At 46.9% G+C, this 16,462-nt stretch overlaps 1 protein-coding gene and 1 non-coding gene across 19 annotated transcripts in view; one reads left to right on the top strand and one right to left on the bottom strand.

Annotated features, from left to right (window-relative positions):
• EPB41 (erythrocyte membrane protein band 4.1) overlaps nt 1-16,462 on the bottom strand; it is a 40,874-nt gene that overhangs the window by 3,652 nt on the left and 20,760 nt on the right. For 9 of the 17 annotated variants that reach the window (XM_019622829.2, XM_019622830.2, XM_019622831.2 and 6 more), the window contains 3 exons: nt 16,133-16,195; nt 13,489-13,668; nt 742-1,146 (listed from right to left, as the gene is read on the bottom strand). In XM_019622829.2, coding sequence (XP_019478374.1) covers nt 742-1,146; nt 13,489-13,668; nt 16,133-16,195 — 648 coding nt within the window. Of the gene's footprint in view, nt 1-741; nt 1,147-11,754; nt 11,791-13,488; nt 13,669-16,132; nt 16,196-16,462 lie in introns of all 17 variants that reach the window. The other 8 variants (XM_010723396.3, XM_010723402.3, XM_003212515.4 and 5 more) reach the window with 4 other exon arrangements.
• LOC100550563 lies at nt 2,496-16,229 on the top strand. 2 transcript variants are annotated; one of them, XR_004161979.1, is made up of 2 exons: nt 2,496-8,812; nt 14,183-16,229. It is a non-coding gene; the product is annotated as an uncharacterized LOC100550563 (transcript). The 2 variants fall into 2 exon arrangements; XR_004161978.1 differs by lacking the exon at nt 2,496-8,812 and adding an exon at nt 13,668-13,900.

Below are 16,462 nucleotides of genomic sequence, written 5' to 3'. Positions count from 1 at the left end.
AGACTTGCTCACCGCTGAGAAGTTTCATCCTGACGACAGGCGGAACATTTCACTAAAAACCCTCGTCTCATCCTAGGCCTTCAACTTTTATTAAATCAATGTCAGACAAAACAGAAACGTGACATCTTGGAAGAGAAATGAGGAGGAAAGAAATCAGCTGTCCACCACCTGGTGATAATCATCCCAAAGAAGAGTTAGTTCAGCCCCGCAGTGTTTGCCCCAGTCACTCCACGGCTGTTTGCAGTCCCAAATCTGACCGCTGCCACCAGTTGTTAGAGGGGAAGCAGACATCTATTGGAATGGAAGCAATTCACGTTCAGGAACACTGAAGCAGGCAAAAATGCCTCTCAAGGTGGGGAGGAGAAAACGATGTCAATGCCTATGTCTCATGGAAGCACACTTGACAACGCATCCAATTCGCTGTGCTGCACTAAGGCTCAGCCCTGCAGTACAGGAGATGGCGAAAACCTAAATGCTCCTCTTTTAGGGATGTCAGAGGACACTTTCATTGCAGAAAGGCAAATGGCATTGTGCTGAAGCACAGCTTGTGTTTAGTGCAGGGATCAATTGAGAGGGGCTGGCGCACACCGACTGCAGGACATGGACCGGGTCCTCAGCGCCAAGACAGCGCCCAAGCCGAGGAAGCACAACTCCTCCTCGTGGGTCTGAGCACCTGCTTGCTGCAGTGTTTGGGGTTCCACTCCCAAGCCAATCAGGGAGGTGTGGGGACAGCAGGGCTACCTGGAAGCAGCGAATGACCACGGGCAGCTGGCTCGCACTGCTCGAGCCATGACATTCGCCATCGAGCTCCCCCACCAATCTGTCTTCGCCGGCCTCCGCCGCCTCCGCTCTTCCCTGGGGCTGCAGCAGAGGGGCAGCAGGGACTGCGGTGGGCTCAGGCAGCTCAGAGCCAGCCACCAGCTCTTCCACAGCTGCACGGGAGCCCTGGGCACGGCTCGGCTCCTCCTCGTGGTCCTGGCTGCTGGCGGGGGATGCAGCACGTGGAGGAGGCTCGGAGGTGTGCGGCACTGGGGTCTCGCTAAAAGCTACCGACTGCCTTGGGCCCTCCCATTCAGAGCCAGGGTTAACACTTTTCCACTTTGGCTCTTCAGCCACATCCTCTCTGCAGAGAAAGTCATTCATATTCTACAAAGAAAGGGATACACAAGAAGGCCAGAGAGAGAGAGAAAGAGAGAGAAAGAGGGTTAGGAAGAACAGGAAGACATGAAGCAAAACATTGGTCTCTTACAGCATCTCCATCAGTGAGCGCAGCAGCAGTGGATTCTGAACATTTAAGAGCTTGAAATCCTTTGAAATGTGATGGATTTACTGACACAGGCCTCCTGGTAGGTCAGCAATCCATGCAATGACAGTGTAATGCATTAACATTAAAACAAAATTAAATGAAGAACCAAAGAACCGCTGCTTCACACTCTTTGCCCAGTTTGAAAACAGGAATGATTTCAGTGTTGCAAGTGGAGACCTCTGCACACAGACAAAACCACCAGTGACACTACAGCCACGCATCAATTCTGCTTTTAACTCCTTGAAATATTTTACGCTGTTTAAATTTGCACATGGAGTGTAAGGGAATAAACCCAGAAGGATCATGCAGCACCAACCTGCAGAGCCCGTGCTTTGCTGGCTCCCAGCACCTGGGAATGCCACCTCCCTGCAACCAGTTTGCTGCTGGTCTCTGGGATAACAGAAACCTTTGCAATAGCTAAACCTCCTGCAGTACAGCATCATTGGCATTGGTGATAGCATGCAGAAGACCAGAATAAAGCAATGCAGCCCTCCAAGGAGCAAGCAAGCACATCTATGGCACCTGGGATATTTCAGAAGCCAGAGAAGCTGGCTAAAGCTGGTGCTATTCTGCCTTCCATTCAGCTCATTAACAAGTTCCCAAGTAGGTCTTCTCTCCGGGAGCCCTCTAGCCAGCAGGAAAGCAACAGTGACAAAAAGAGAAGAGTTAAAACATGAGCAAAACAGAGCTGTAGCACAAATGGGCTGTCTTTCCAAGTGATTATACACACTTATGCTTAGGAGAGCATCTTCAGTGCCAGCTGTGAGCGATGGCTGCAACCCAGCCATGCCCCAGAAATGGTGTTTCTCTCATTCACATGCTAGGATGCCTTTAAGGAAGGGCAGAATAATCTGCAAGTACAATTTTAGACATGTGCTTCATTGAGCATCAGGCAACAAGGAGAAAAAAAGAATGAGGTGCCACTGAAATCAATGCTACTGCTAATTCTTACCCATAATTGACAGCCTCACAGATGACTTCTGGTAAGCTATAAAAACAGGCACATATCTGTATATCCAAGATTACATCTTCATTCAAGCATGGCTCATCCACTGTTGTCACCTTTAATTCTAATTTTGGCGATGGCATGAAGATGAACAGAAAGCATTGCATCACCTTCTGTTATGAAGACTCTCTGGGCAACCAACAAACTGTAACTTACACTTAAAAAGTGACGTCTGAAGGCCGTGGGTTATTTGGTACAATGCATCTGTGATCCATCAGAAGCTTTCAGCCTTACTGACATCCTCTAATGGCACAGCTCAATAGTATTTTAAGAAGCATAACTGCTTTGTGTAGAACAAATAGAAGCTTATTTTAGTAGAACTCCCAGAAAGGACTCTTCTCCCATTCCTCTCAGGTGTTTTTCAGTGCCCAGCTTCTTTATGGAACAGACAGATTACCTGAAAGAGCCTATCCATTCCCATTTCCAGCCTCTTGGGCTTCTGTTAAGTTCTGTTACTGCTTAGGGAAATCCACTGAATAGGAGAGAAGCGATGGTGATCAGTGCTGTGATGAGCAGATCAGGCTGCACAAATGTGGAAGTGCTGTTTCTGATCACAAACCTCTTCTGGACGTGCTCTTCCAGAAGGTACAGATCACAGAATCATAGAACCATGTGAGTTGAAGGGGACCTTTAAAGGCCCCATCCTCAAGCTGTGTAACAGAAGATATTATACTGCAATGCTTCACAAAACAATACAATCTTAGGTTAGCAGATTTGAATGCCAATGACTTAATCTTGCTTTAAAACCTGGATTCATTCGCTGACATCTTAATTTTACATTTCAAAGCTTGCAAAATAATCACGGCATCTTGAGGTGATGCAGTGCATCTTCTGGATTTTAATGGGAAGTGCTTTAGAAGGAAGATTCCTTCCATGCCAGCCAGGGCACCCATTCAGCCAAAAGGAGGAATGTAATCCACAGTTAAAACAAAGCAGATCAAGCAGCCACACAAACACAGATCCACTGAAGAGACAAACATCTGCATACAATAAAAACAACTCCACGGCTCCCTTTCACATACAGAAAAACCATTTGCATTTTAGAAGCATCTCGCATGGTGAAAGCACAGGAGGGCAGAGAAGCTGGAATGATCTCTGTGGTGTGGCCACACACATCTGCAACAGAGCACAGCGCAGCTACAGACATGCAGACTGAAATCCTGATAAGATCAACTAAACAGAAGTGCTTTTATTCTTGCCTTCCTGCGCCGCTATTAAGAAGCCAGGCTAATTAGGAGCTATTTCTTTCTGCACATAATTATCTATTTACGCACAATTTTTTTCCAATATGACTATGTTTGTTTCTGTATTTATAAATGAAGTTTGCATGTAGGCGAGAAAACATTACCTTCATACCAAACCAAACACAACAATCCACCTCACTGGGAATTTGGCCATCTGTTACACATTCTGATCTTATCATGATTTTGCTTCACTTCACAAATGCAAAAGCATTCCTGCTTTGAGGGCTCGGATTTGCACATTCTCACGGAGGCCCACAGACTGTTCCACCCCACGGGCACAGAACCAACCCCGCTACATGGAGTGCTTGCAGCCATACACAGCATAAAGAAAACACAAGGAGGGATGCAGTGCCCCAGAAGAAACAAATTCAACCACACACGGACGCAACTGAAACGTCACCCTGCTGAACACAGACCTCTGCACACCTGATGTTGGCAGAAACTGAGGACAGAGATGATTCTGAAAGCCGCAGTGTAAGAAGTGACACAGAATAACTCAGACTGGGGATAAATTAATAACAGGCTTTGACACCAGAGGCAGAAAGGATTATTTCTGAAGTGTTCTTGTGCAAAGTGATGCTTGCCTGCGTTTGTCAGAGGACCTGCAGTTCTGGCTCAGGACACAACCACGTATAGCAGCCGTCCCAGCTCCTTGCACTGCCTGGGATAAGCACTCTGTGCTGTCTGCACCTTTCCTCTAGTGGAAAAAAACTCCTGCATGAAGAAACAATTTAGCAGTGTCTGCTAACTCCCTGTAACAACCACATTTCGTGCTCTCAATCCCAGTGCCTATTTCCCATCACCTCCCTGCTCACCCTGGCACTGCAGCAGTTAGCAGGTGCATGTTATTAGGTTATCCCCAAACAGATGCACGCAGGCCACTGGAGTGGGTGATGGCTACAGAGGCATGAGCAGATAATGGTGCTTTTGCAGAGAACCACACTCACCAGTAAGAACTCCCAGATCAAATGGGGAATGGTCAATCCCACAGCTGTCAAAGCACTATGAGTAAACAGTATTATAAAGCAGAAAACAAGACATCCTTCTTTTACAATACCTCCTGCATCTAATAGAACTTCTTTGCCTTAAAAATAGAACTTAGAAAGTTTAGAAGCTGTTCAGAAAAGCTTGGCACGTGAAAGTGACTGCCATTCCCTATGGATTTCAATTTTTGGACCACTGTTTTTTTCTATTGCCATTGCTGTGATCACAATGCCCTGGTCAGGCAACAGAAAAGGGAAAGAGAATTTGACCCAAGTGAAAGGCAAAGCAAGAAAATACACAGCGTGCTTTAAGCCAAAGAAAAAGATCAAATTGCTGCTGTGAAGCAGAATCCCAAGGTATTACCAGATACACAGCAGCCACTTCCAGTGCACTGCATCAACCTTGAAAGGTGAAACAAGCCCAGGATCAGCACTGCCTCACCAAACTCAGGCTGCTGAGGGAGACGGTTCCAAAAGCATTTCCTCCCCCCACACTCTGCTCCCTCCCCATCTCCTTCAGGCTCCAGCTCCTCTTCAGTGCTGTGCATTTTTTATTTCAAGTGTCCTTTGCAGCAAAACAAAAAGAAGCCACGTGTGGCAATACAGACACTGCATTAGGTTCAGTTTAGCAGCAGCAGAAGACAGAACGTGGATACTGTCAGGGTTTATGACCAACACACAGCAGCTCTGTGCTGCTGCACTTTGCCTGCTCCATTTGCTGTGCCCAGGCCCTGTTCTGACACTGGGCTCGCTGACAAAGCACAGGCCAAATTTCTCCAAAAGGAAATAACCTCACAGAACACAAGCTGGGAGGTAAGGTTAAAATGACTCTGCATAACCTCTGGCCATGGACACAGCTGGAAGCCAAGTGAAGACTTGCACTGCCAAGCAGAAAGATGCTGGTTCATTACAAATGTGGCTGCTTCACTTACAGAAAAAGATGGGAGCATTTTTCTCCTCAAATTAACACAACACCAGGGGAAAGACTCCCAGAGATGCACTGTGCCACGTGCAGCCCAGGGAGTCCACAGCCACAGCAATGGTGCAACACAATCCTCACCTCAGAGCAGAGCAGAGTGGGTGCTGGGAGGGGCAGAGCAGTGACACACGACCTGTGATGCTTCTGCACTCCAAAGGCTTCCAGCAAACGACTGGATCTCTCTTTCAGACTCAGAAGTGAGAAGTTAGAGGCACATTAAGTATTTCCAAGAGTGCTGAAGCTTGTGGCTCCTCTGCAAACAAAGCTATTCTGCATCACGCTGGATTTAACCCCAAATAAAATTACTCTGGCCACTCTGTAGGCATGCATAGCTAGCAGCAACAGCCCTCGTGCCCCTCTGCACAGCAGCATGAAGCTGCACCAGATGTGTGCAGCTGCAACTGGGCACAGCTCATGGACCCACACCTGGATCCCACTGCATGAGCTGCATGGGGCTGCTGGTGCTTGGCAACACTGAGGGTTACCCCAGGAGTCTCAGCACAGGTCATAGGCCTTTTGGTGTTAATAAGCAGTGGAAAGTAGAATCTGATTTGCAATAACATTTATTAATGATAAATGTACATATTTACAAAGAAAAATCTGAGAAAAAATACAAAGCCAAAAAAGTGTTCCAAAAGAGAGCATTGTAGTTAAAAAGAAAGTAATCTTAGTCCCCACAAACTGATCCAACACTACCATGTACCACTGCTAGAAGGTCACAGAGGGGCACAAATCACTGCCCCAAGAACAGACAGCCTTTACCCAGAGCTTGCAGCCCTTCCCTCCAGTGTTATAAACCAAGAGATGCCAACAGGGAGACATGAGAAAGCACCACATCAGGGTCTCCCATGTCACCAGCAGGAGTAAGCAGAGACCTAACATCTCCAAACGAATCAGTAACCTCCCTGCTTTGGGATACATTTTTCTGGAAAGCATCCTACCTCAGTCTGCGTATCACAACAGGCACAATCAACTCACAGCCACAAAAAGAAACCCAATGAAACTGGAATCATCTCAGAGTGATGAATCGCCAACGCTTAAACAAACTGAAAGATGCTTCATCTAGAAATTTCCTGAGGAACCCCAAGGTGCAGATATGGTAAGGGCAGTCTGACCTCATTCCTACAAAGGAGGAATGCCAAGAAACTCATTTCTCCCCTTTATTCCAGGACTGGAGGTAAATACTGAGCACCTACCCTGTATCCTTGCCATTTGCTGTATAAACTGCATGGAAGGGAAACTGCTCCTATCCTTAATTCCAAGTCCCAGCACATCTTCTCATAGAGAATCCTCAGTTCGTTGTCCATTAACCCACTGGGCAAAGCAGCACACAGCAGGAGGTACAGACAGTACCAGCTGTCCTTCAGTAACGGAAAAGAAAACATGGCCACTTTATGTCAAAGCATGAAAGCCCAAGAAACTATTCTGCCTTTTATCCGGAGATCAGAAAAGCTGATATCAGGGTAAGAAGACTCAGAAAGTCAGCAGAGAGCCAACCACCAGCTCCGGGATGGAAACAGAGGAAGGGGCTGAACCTCAGCTGGTCCCTTAGCGCAGCCATTGGGACCCACATGTGAGCACCAATGAGTCCCACTGCAGCAAGGCAGGCTGCAAAGCATTGGGAAAGTCTATTGAACAGCAACACTGCTGGCAGTCCCATAGCAGTCGTGTTTCTGGCGTGTCAGAGTCACTGAGATGTCACTTTCTGCAGCACCTCATGCTGAAGAATCAGCATTTCCCATGTAAACAGGGATGAGGTTATCTGCAGATATTTTCAGCTTCCTTTTGGAAGTAAGAATCGCATGGGCTGTCAGTACTTTGCAGCACGTTTGTTCCTGAGGAAGAAGTGAGCTCAGTACACGTAAGTTCCTTAATGAAAACCTGAGACCTCTGCCCTTACACTAAGCCAGAGGGTCCAGAGCCCTGCAGCCCTCCTGCAGTGCCGTGCCTCAAACGGGCATCCAGCAAATGCAGCGAGTGCAGGAGTCACCCAGCACAGCACAATGCACACCATACACATAACACACGAAAACAAGACCCTAGCAGGTTGCTTCAGGGCACTGCTGTAGCTCCATCTGCCATACAAGCAAACAGAGAAGAGGAAGAAGTGGCTGGAAGAGCAGGCTGGAGCACAACGGACTGCAGACATTCCCAAAACACACCTCAGCATCAGCCAGGGAGTGTTTCTGCTCTTGATAAGCTCCCTCCACAAAAGACCATACCCACCTGAAGGAATACAGACAACTGGCCCCTACGCTGCCCTAGAAATACAAAGCATTGGTTCAGTTTCTTTAAGCTCTTCAACGATAACTGTTCAGTAAACTCCAAAAAATGTACCTGAACATTCTCTCAACGTACAGTTTAAGGGGTTGTTTTTTGTGCTGATAATATCCAGCCATATCTCAAAGTTCAACAACAAAATGCGAGAGAGAGAAATCATCTTAATTAAAGAACTGAGCTGCAATGGCCAACAGAGTGCATCTCTCAGCACTCTGGAAGAAGATCACCCTGAGCAGAGTTCAAACACTGCACCAGGCAAAGCTTTCAGACTTCAGGTCCTTTGGAAATGGCAGGCAGACAGCAACTAAAAGCCTCTGCTGTGGCTTCAGAGTATTTATCATCAGCTCAGAAAGACAGTGGGCAATAACCCAAGCAGCTCTCAGTGACCGCTATCCCAAGCAATGGCTTTTGGAAGGAAGCAGGAGGTGCGTGGTTAATTCTTCTCCATGAAAAATGGACAGAACACACAGAGGAAGAACAAAACATTCCCTGTCCCTTCGTGCTGTGGAGGATGAATGGCTCCCACATCTCGTTATTCATGCTCCAGTTTCAGAGAGCTTTTTGGAAAGCTTCTTCCCTCCGTCATTTTCTGCAATGCAGGAGCACTTCACATCCAGGCTCTCCCACCTCTCCTCTCCAAGGCCCACTTATCTCAACACAGTGCCCCCGAATTTCAGCCACACGTACCCTGAGCTGCCCTCCTTGGGGCTGCTGACAGCTGTCCTTCGGGCTGTGGTACACCTGAACAAATTTCCACCTGCCATTCCTACTGCTGAAAGAGGAAGACTGTGTATTAAAGGCAGTGTATTGTAACGGGAAGAATACTTTCCAAGGAATTCAGCAGAAAACTTAAGTCCTAAAGGCACAAACTGGTGAACTAATAGGAGCGTGTTACAAGAGAGCAGACAGATCAGAAGGATTCCGGGAGATCAGATGGAGGGTTTCACTCGTAACCTACATTTCTGAGACAGCATTTAGAGAGCCTCAGCCTCTACACATACAGGGATCCTTAAGGTGAGCCAGCACATGCCAAGTTGTGCACATACCTAGTTTGCCTTGCGCCTTTTTCCTGTAAGCATATTTGCTAACTTCTTAAATAACACTGTTCGCACAGATATGGATCTATGAAGGGTTATAAATACAGGTATTTATATATAGTCACATATTTTGGCCCCTGTGATAGTTGTCCTCCTTTCTCTTCAACGCTGTTGGAGCAGCTGCCAACACTGATGGCACTGGAGGCTGTTCTCAGAAGTAACTCTTCCTACACCAACACTACAGAAAGCAACAGAAAGCATATTGCTGCTGAAGGAGAAGCAGGTGGCTCAGTTCACTCACAGAATTACTATATACACAAAGAAACCCCATGGACACAAAGCCCCATCCTCCCTCCAGCTTGCAGACCTGGTTCTGCCCATCCTACACAGCTCGACCACATTCATTATTGAGTTAACTTGGATAAATAAGAGCATCACCCAGACAATAGGCAATAAACAACAAGCAGCATGCAACGGGTTCCTTTTCTTGTTGTTAGAGAAGTCAAAACAATAAATGGCTTTAACATTGGAGCTATGGCCTGAGCACAGTGGTCTTATTACAGTTCAGGTAAATGGAAGGGTTGGAACATCAACATGCTACCAAAGGCGACGCGTGTAACAGTGGGTTATCCCATTCCTGTGACTTAAGCAAACATGCTACAGTTAGTTCAACATAAATTAAAAAGAACACAGCTGGGGCATAACCAAGACCACCAGAGAGAGAAAAATAATTGACCTATGCTTACAATAAATATTTCCTTCTAATGCATTTTCTCCTGCAAAATGATGCATTTGCTTTGAAATGAGAATACGGGCGCAAGATGGAAGCTGTGATGCTTTGCCAAGGGCTTCCCACGGGGAGAATGAGAAGCTGCCTGTCCCTATCTCTAAGTTAACAGTAATAGCAGCACTGATGATCACTGCTACGTATTTCAGTGCCAGACTTAGTTTCCTGGAGAAGGAGTGGTTATGGATTAGATTCGGTAGGTTGCTGAAAAGCCTCTTTGGGTTTCTGGATCACTTCAGACATCCTGCTTGTGAACACCTTATGTTCAAAACAAGCCTAACAGCAAATCTTCAGCAGTGGCTGCATGGAGGGAGACCTCCTGCCACACAGCCTGCCCTCTTACAGCTGAAGCATCTGCAACTGGGAATACATATTGCTGAGACCGGGAGCCATCCCAACATCCGTGGCAATCCATTACCACTCCTGCCAGGCCCCAGATCACAGCCACACAGAGAACAGCAGGATTAAAGCAAATGTCACAGGGTGTCCCCCCCAGGGGCAACGAGCTGTGCAGATCAGAGCCCAGGACAAGGAGGATGCAGCTGATGCCACGGCCAAGAGATTCAGGAGCTTTGGTCTTGAGGTTTCTGCGTGACCCTGTTCCCACTCAGAGAAAGAGCAGCCACCAAACAGTCAGTGCTACCACCACAAGAAAAGACATCATAAAGGGGATACGTGGAGATGGAAAAATTCTAGAGTACAGCTGGCACTTTTTGAGTGATTTATGCTCTTCAGGAATCGGAATAGAAACCTTTGGAAGAGTTTCTTCGCTTGCTTGCCGGGGAAATGTTGTCTCAGTAGGGATCTGCTGCTTTTTTAGTTTGTCTTCATCCTGCACTAACAGAGGACGTTCCTGTGTCTGCTTTCGTGGTAGAAGATCAAGAAAGACAGAGAGAGATGAACAAAAATGACAGATGGGAAGTGCCCAAAACGATACTTGGAGGTGTGCAAAGCGTTTGGCCAGTCCAAATGTCAGCATGGAAATGCACTGCTATGAAAGCAGAGCCCCAGGGAGCTCAGCTCACACCCCTGGCTGAGCTACAAAGCACAGCTCTATCTGACAGAGCTCGTGGGTCTCTGAGTCACGATCCACGTGTGTTCTGTGCCTGCCCTCCAAGAAAAGTGCATGGTCAAATCCTGTGACAATGTGTTTGGAATTGGAACGGTCCAGGACGGGAGTCTGCTTTTGTGGCATTACAAATAGAAATGGTGCAGACAAAGACCACGCTTTGTACAATTCCCTATTCTACAGTGCCCTTAAAAATAGCATCTGTTAAATGACGGAGAACATTTATACTTCAGTGCAGATAGAAAACTTTTTGTTTTTTTCTTTAAAATTCAGACAACGGTATCAAAATTTCCATCGCTTTGAAAATTCTGCTGGAAGAAGTGAAAAATCTTTACATCTTAGAAATGCTGAGCGTGGAACGGTTCCAAACTCCTTAAACTTTGCTCTGCATTTCAGTACTTTTGCTCCTGGATTCTCAAGAATGTAAAACAGAAGGAGTCAATCGTCACACAGGATCATGCAAGGGCTCTGGTGTGTTCATTGAAAAAAGATTGTAGGAATGCTGCTGTGACCCATCCAGGCAGCTCTCCATCCCTTCTGCTCAGCCATGGTGAGGCTATGAAAGGAAGAACTTGGCTCTGAGCTCCCTCAGCTGAGCCAGCCTCCTCTGATCAGTGTGGTATTTAGGGACCGGCTCTTTGCACACCCCTAAGTGATGAGTATCAGGGAGAAAGTAGCTGGGAGACTGGGCAGCAAAAGAAAAGATAAAATGCAAGAGTAACATGATCATTAAAAGAAAAACGGAAAGAAAGACAACATGAAAAGAACAGGGTACAGTTAAACTTTCATCATTGCTTTTCTCTCCGAACACACCGTCACATCCTTCATGCAGCTTTTTCCAACCAGCCATGCACCAACGTAAGCAAACCGAAAGCTGCAAAAGCTGCAGCAGTGCACAAAGTCCTGTCGGTGTTGTGAGTTATGAAACTACTTCATGTAGCCAAAAGAAAAATGCTATTTAGCAGCTGCTGTTGAGTTTTTGCTTGGTGCCATTGCGATAGCAGAATTCTGATTCAGAAGCACATATCAGAACAGCAGCTTTACCTCAAGCCCACCAACCAACCTGTCTCTCAGAAGATAGGACAGTGACTTTCTTTACCTGGACACACAGAGCACGTAAGGTTCAGTCGTCTTGCAGCAATATGGGAAGAGCAAAAAACAGCCCCTGGCAGAATAATATCCTTTTGCCACCACCACAGGGTTAAGATACCACCACAAAACAGGACTACTTTGCATTATGAATTATCTGCATTATTTTCACTGTCCCCAAGCTTTTGACACTGATGTGCAGATCAAGTGAACCACAGCCCCCAGGAGGTGCCTTCTTCGTATGTGGCAAAGATACGTTTCTGGAGATCCACAGCAGAATGCAAACTAAATGAATTTCCAGAAATGCAAATCAAGAGCTGACACCAATCTTCACATCACTGTGGATCACTGCAGCCTTCAATGGGTAAATCCACACCACCCAGTTGCTGTGCACAGCAGCCCCCCCCAAGCACCCCAAGTGCAGCCACCACAAAATAATAACTAAGAATTGCATTTTTGCACTGCAGCTGCTGAGCTGGAGGGCCCCTGCTCTATTCCACCTGCACGTGCACAAAGCAGCAGGCTGAGCTCTGCAATGCTCTGCTCTGCAAACTCCTGCAGAATTTACACTAAGAGACAGCAACCAAAGTGTGAAGCTCATCCATGTCTTAAACAGGGTAATTCCAAGCACAACAACAGATTCGTTTTGGTGGGCTTGTTTTGCTTTTCTAACAGGAAAAAAGCCCTGCACTGGCCTGAGAAGCCTGCAGTGAACTTTTGTCCAGTGAAGCCCTGTGCTTCTGCTGATAACCCTCCACCCATTGCAGAATTACTTCTGATTATGGAGTACCACCAGCCTTGCAATGGCATGAAAAGCAACCAGAAGTCTCTCTGCAGAGCAGTGGGCAGGAAGGGCAGAAGCTGAGGTTAAGCCAGGAGAGATTCTGTGGCTGCCTTCACTGCAGCCAGGATTCAACTTCTTCACTTTTAATGAAAATCTCATTCGTTACTGCAGGGACTGATGACCAGTTTCACTCACAAGCTTCAAATCTGAGCCAGGTAGTGCCAGCATTAATACAAAGGGAGAAGCTGTCCATTATCAAAAGAGAAACAAGCTGGCAGACATCGCTGCTCCATCTCAGTTTCTCTAAAAAGCCCCTTTTTTTGAGGGAATGAGCAGGGAGATTCGGAATGCCTGCAGCCCTCATCATGCAGACACAGCTTCTGCAAGGACAGAGGCTGCCGTCTCAGACAGCCCTGCTTCACCACAGCACACCCACATGCACTAGCAGAGCCCAGTGTGACACCAAACCCAGGGACTGGATTAAATGGAGACTGCAGTGACATCTGCAATTGATGCCATGCTTGTGTTTGCCCACTGGATTCCTGCAATATTATCTCCACAGTGCCAATGTCTTTTGATTTAGGGCTGGGTTGTTGGGTAGTTTTGTTGTTTTTTTTTGTTTAATACTTTGGGGAGATGCATTCTTTGGTACTAAGAACAAACCAAACCCCAAAGCAGCCATGCGAAGTGCACTGTCAGCACGGACAGCACTACGAAAAGCACTACCAAAACCAGGTGAACAATGTCCACATTCCTTCGTCCAGCTAAATAAAACCCACAGTTTTAGGACACTAAAACAAAAGCACTGATTCTCTCAGAGCCCATCTAACAGTCACACTGAATTCACCCAACCCAGGGGCAGCTGGGGCTTGACCTCAGGTGGCAGAGCTGTCCCTGGGCACCCTCCTGACCCCAGGTACTCACTCCATCCGCTCCCGATGGAATCTGCCCGTTGACATTGAGTGTTCGGAACGGGGAGTGAGTGGACAAACGTTTGTCCCATTCACTCGGGCGAGGCTCAGGGACAGACTCCATGAAGTTCTTCTTCAGCTCGCTGATGTTGGCGTGATGCTTCTTTATTTCTTCTTGGGTCTTATCTAGATCCTGGTGGCGGAAAGACAGAATAAATGAAGAGACACAGAGACAGGCACCTACAGTTTGCCTATGCTGCCACAAAGCAAAGCTGCACTCAGCAGAGTTGTTGCCACCTTCCATCAGTGGTGCTCACCCTGTGAACGTACCTCTCCCTTCCTTCTGGTCTTGCATTGAGCAAACCACACTCAGAACCACACAGCGTCTCCTTCAGGACCCAAACCTGCCATCAGCTTATCTCCAGGTGTGACTGCTGAGGTGTCACCTCATGGCCTTTCTGCACATGGGGCTTTTCAAATTGCAAGCCTAAGTTTGCTTGGGTTCTTTCATGCTTTTGAATTTGCTTTTTTTTCCCTCTGCTAGCCTGAATGCTCAAGGATATAAGTATAGTTAACGTTTAGGAAGCTTCTCTCCAGTTTCATTTCTTCTCTTTATACTATTCTCTGTTGTCTTAACACAAGTTATCTTTGGTTCCAGAATATCCCTTTACCTTTTTTTTTCCTCTCATCTCATTTCCTCCCTCCAGGAGCCACCATAGGAGCTTTAGACTCCAGAGCTGAAGATGAGATGCAGACCTCTAAAACTCAGCTGAGCATTTACTTCATGCTGATCAAGCAGGAAACTCCTGCTTAGATTACTGATCTGGAAAGGGCCAGATTTCTTCTCTACAATGCCAGTTTACAGCATAAATGAACAGACTTCGAGGCAAGTCACCTCTGTTCAACTAATATGTTTAGAAATAGCTTCCCCTTGCAAGCAAACAGTTAGTTTAACACAAAGCTATTGCATAAAATAGGCTTAAGCCAAACGACTTTTCTGGAGAGTGCCAGAAAACAGCAAGCCTCACTCTATAGAGAAGGAGAAAGTAAGGTCAGGAAAAGCATCATTGCCAAAATTCACTCCTTTTATGCTTCGAGTTGGTAGCCAGCCCATAGACCTAAGAAGATGGGAGAGCAAGCGCTGCCAGAAGCAAAGACGTCCCACTCTGGTACCTGCATCCCTGCAGCATACAGGGTGACAGACCCCAATGCCCAGTGAGTAAATTTGCTCTTTTTGGCACAGTTCTGGGGAAATAAAAGCTCTGCCATCAGTCCCAGATAAAGCACAGGGTTTGCTTACGGGAAGTGGCACGGAGAGGTGGGCTGAGGACTCCATGCAAACTGCATCTGGGCATGGGGTCAGGAGCCCTACAGCTGCAACTGGCTTAGAGAAGAGAGAAAGAGCACCCAAATCCCTGCTGCCATTCCCAAGGGCTGATCTGAGCCTGCAGAGAGCGAGCCAGGAGATCACAGCTGCTCCTGAAACACCTTAAGGAACATGCTATGCCCAGCAAGCCTTCCCTCACATTCTGCCTTTTTCTAAGTCCACAGAGAGCAGCGTGTGGAGCACTGAGCAGCTCAGTGCAATTAAACAGCAGCTCCTGGAGCATTTCTCTGCCAGCAGTTGTGAGGTCTGCTAGAAACCACCTGCTTTGCCACGCACACGGAGTAAAGAGGAGCAGAGGAGTGAGCCACTGGAGCACCTGCAACAGAACCAGGCGGGAGGGTGGGGGGAGCAGAGCCTGGTCCCTCATTAACAGGAAAAAGCTGTTTGGAAGCAGGGTGTGGGTAAGAGCTCTGCTTGGAGCTGGGGAGGAGGAGCTGCTCAATTGGTCTAAAGGAAGCGACAAGGCACTGTCCTCGCAGTGGTGGCCAAACTCTGCCCGTGGGTGCTCTTGTCCAAAAGCTTAAATTGTAGCAGTCATTTTAAAAAAAAAAAAAAAGAAAGAAGAAAGAAAATCCCCAAAAGCTGCAAAACTTTTAAAATTCAGATTAGGAGAAGGCAGTTAGTACACTTCGCTTTCGTGAGATACCAAGAGAAAAACCCTACTACCAGCTGCTGGTGCTGCAAGTTGGAGTAGAAACACATAACATAGGAACAGAATATCAGAAGCCACAAAGTCTTCTGTAACATGGTGTAAGGGTAAATATATGATTGGCACGTTCTGTTCTGAGATTGTGCTGGGTGAAGCCAAGGGAAGGGCTCCCAAAGCCAACGGGAATGGATGGATGGATGGATGGGCATCCATTGCCACGGGGTCACAGCCAGCCCCGAGGGGATGTACTGCAATGCAGGCTGTCCCAGGATATGTTTCCTTGTTTCCACCAGAAATAATTTATTTCCAGCTAGCAGAAACTCATAGAGGAGCCTCCCCCCACAACGTGTGCCGTGGTCCAAGAACAGAGCAGGCTGAGCACATGGCTCTGCCAATCATATATCTTGGGGAGTGTGAGAGAATGAAAGTCAGAAGGGGTAGAAGGAAGAATGCCTGCACATCGTCATGTTTACTGTCAACATGCAAAAGCGTACTTAAAAAAAAATATTTCATGCAATAGCATGCAAAAAGAAAGGCAGCAGCAGAAGAGGAAGAAAAAGTTGAGCACAGAACACAGATCTAGGCAAACGCAACTGAAAAAAGCTTTGAGTTCATACAAACCTCCAACATTAAATTGCTATGCCTGATATAAATGTTTTCACCATCTAGTCTCTTTGATCTCTTCTGTGAAAATGAAAGAAAAGGGGGAACAAAAAAAGAAAAGCACAAAAAATTAAAAGGTTGTTCTTGCAGGATCGACAAATTGGCAAATTAAAAAGTCAACTCAATGAGTGGAGCGCAGCGCTGTGCCGGTGAGGGATGGGCCACAGTCACCACCAGTGAATGGAAGGTCTGGCTCATGGGGATGGGAAAATGCAATGAGTGCAATGAGTCCTTTAAAGAGACAGCTCCCAGGGTTTCATTGGCTTTTGCTTTGATTGGTGGTGCCTC

This window comes from Meleagris gallopavo, chromosome 25, assembly GCF_000146605.3.
Source record: "Meleagris gallopavo isolate NT-WF06-2002-E0010 breed Aviagen turkey brand Nicholas breeding stock chromosome 25, Turkey_5.1, whole genome shotgun sequence".
Taxonomy (NCBI): domain Eukaryota; kingdom Metazoa; phylum Chordata; class Aves; order Galliformes; family Phasianidae; genus Meleagris; species Meleagris gallopavo.
The sequence above is the reverse complement of the archived record's forward strand: the minus strand, read 5'-3'. Positions and strand labels throughout refer to the sequence as shown.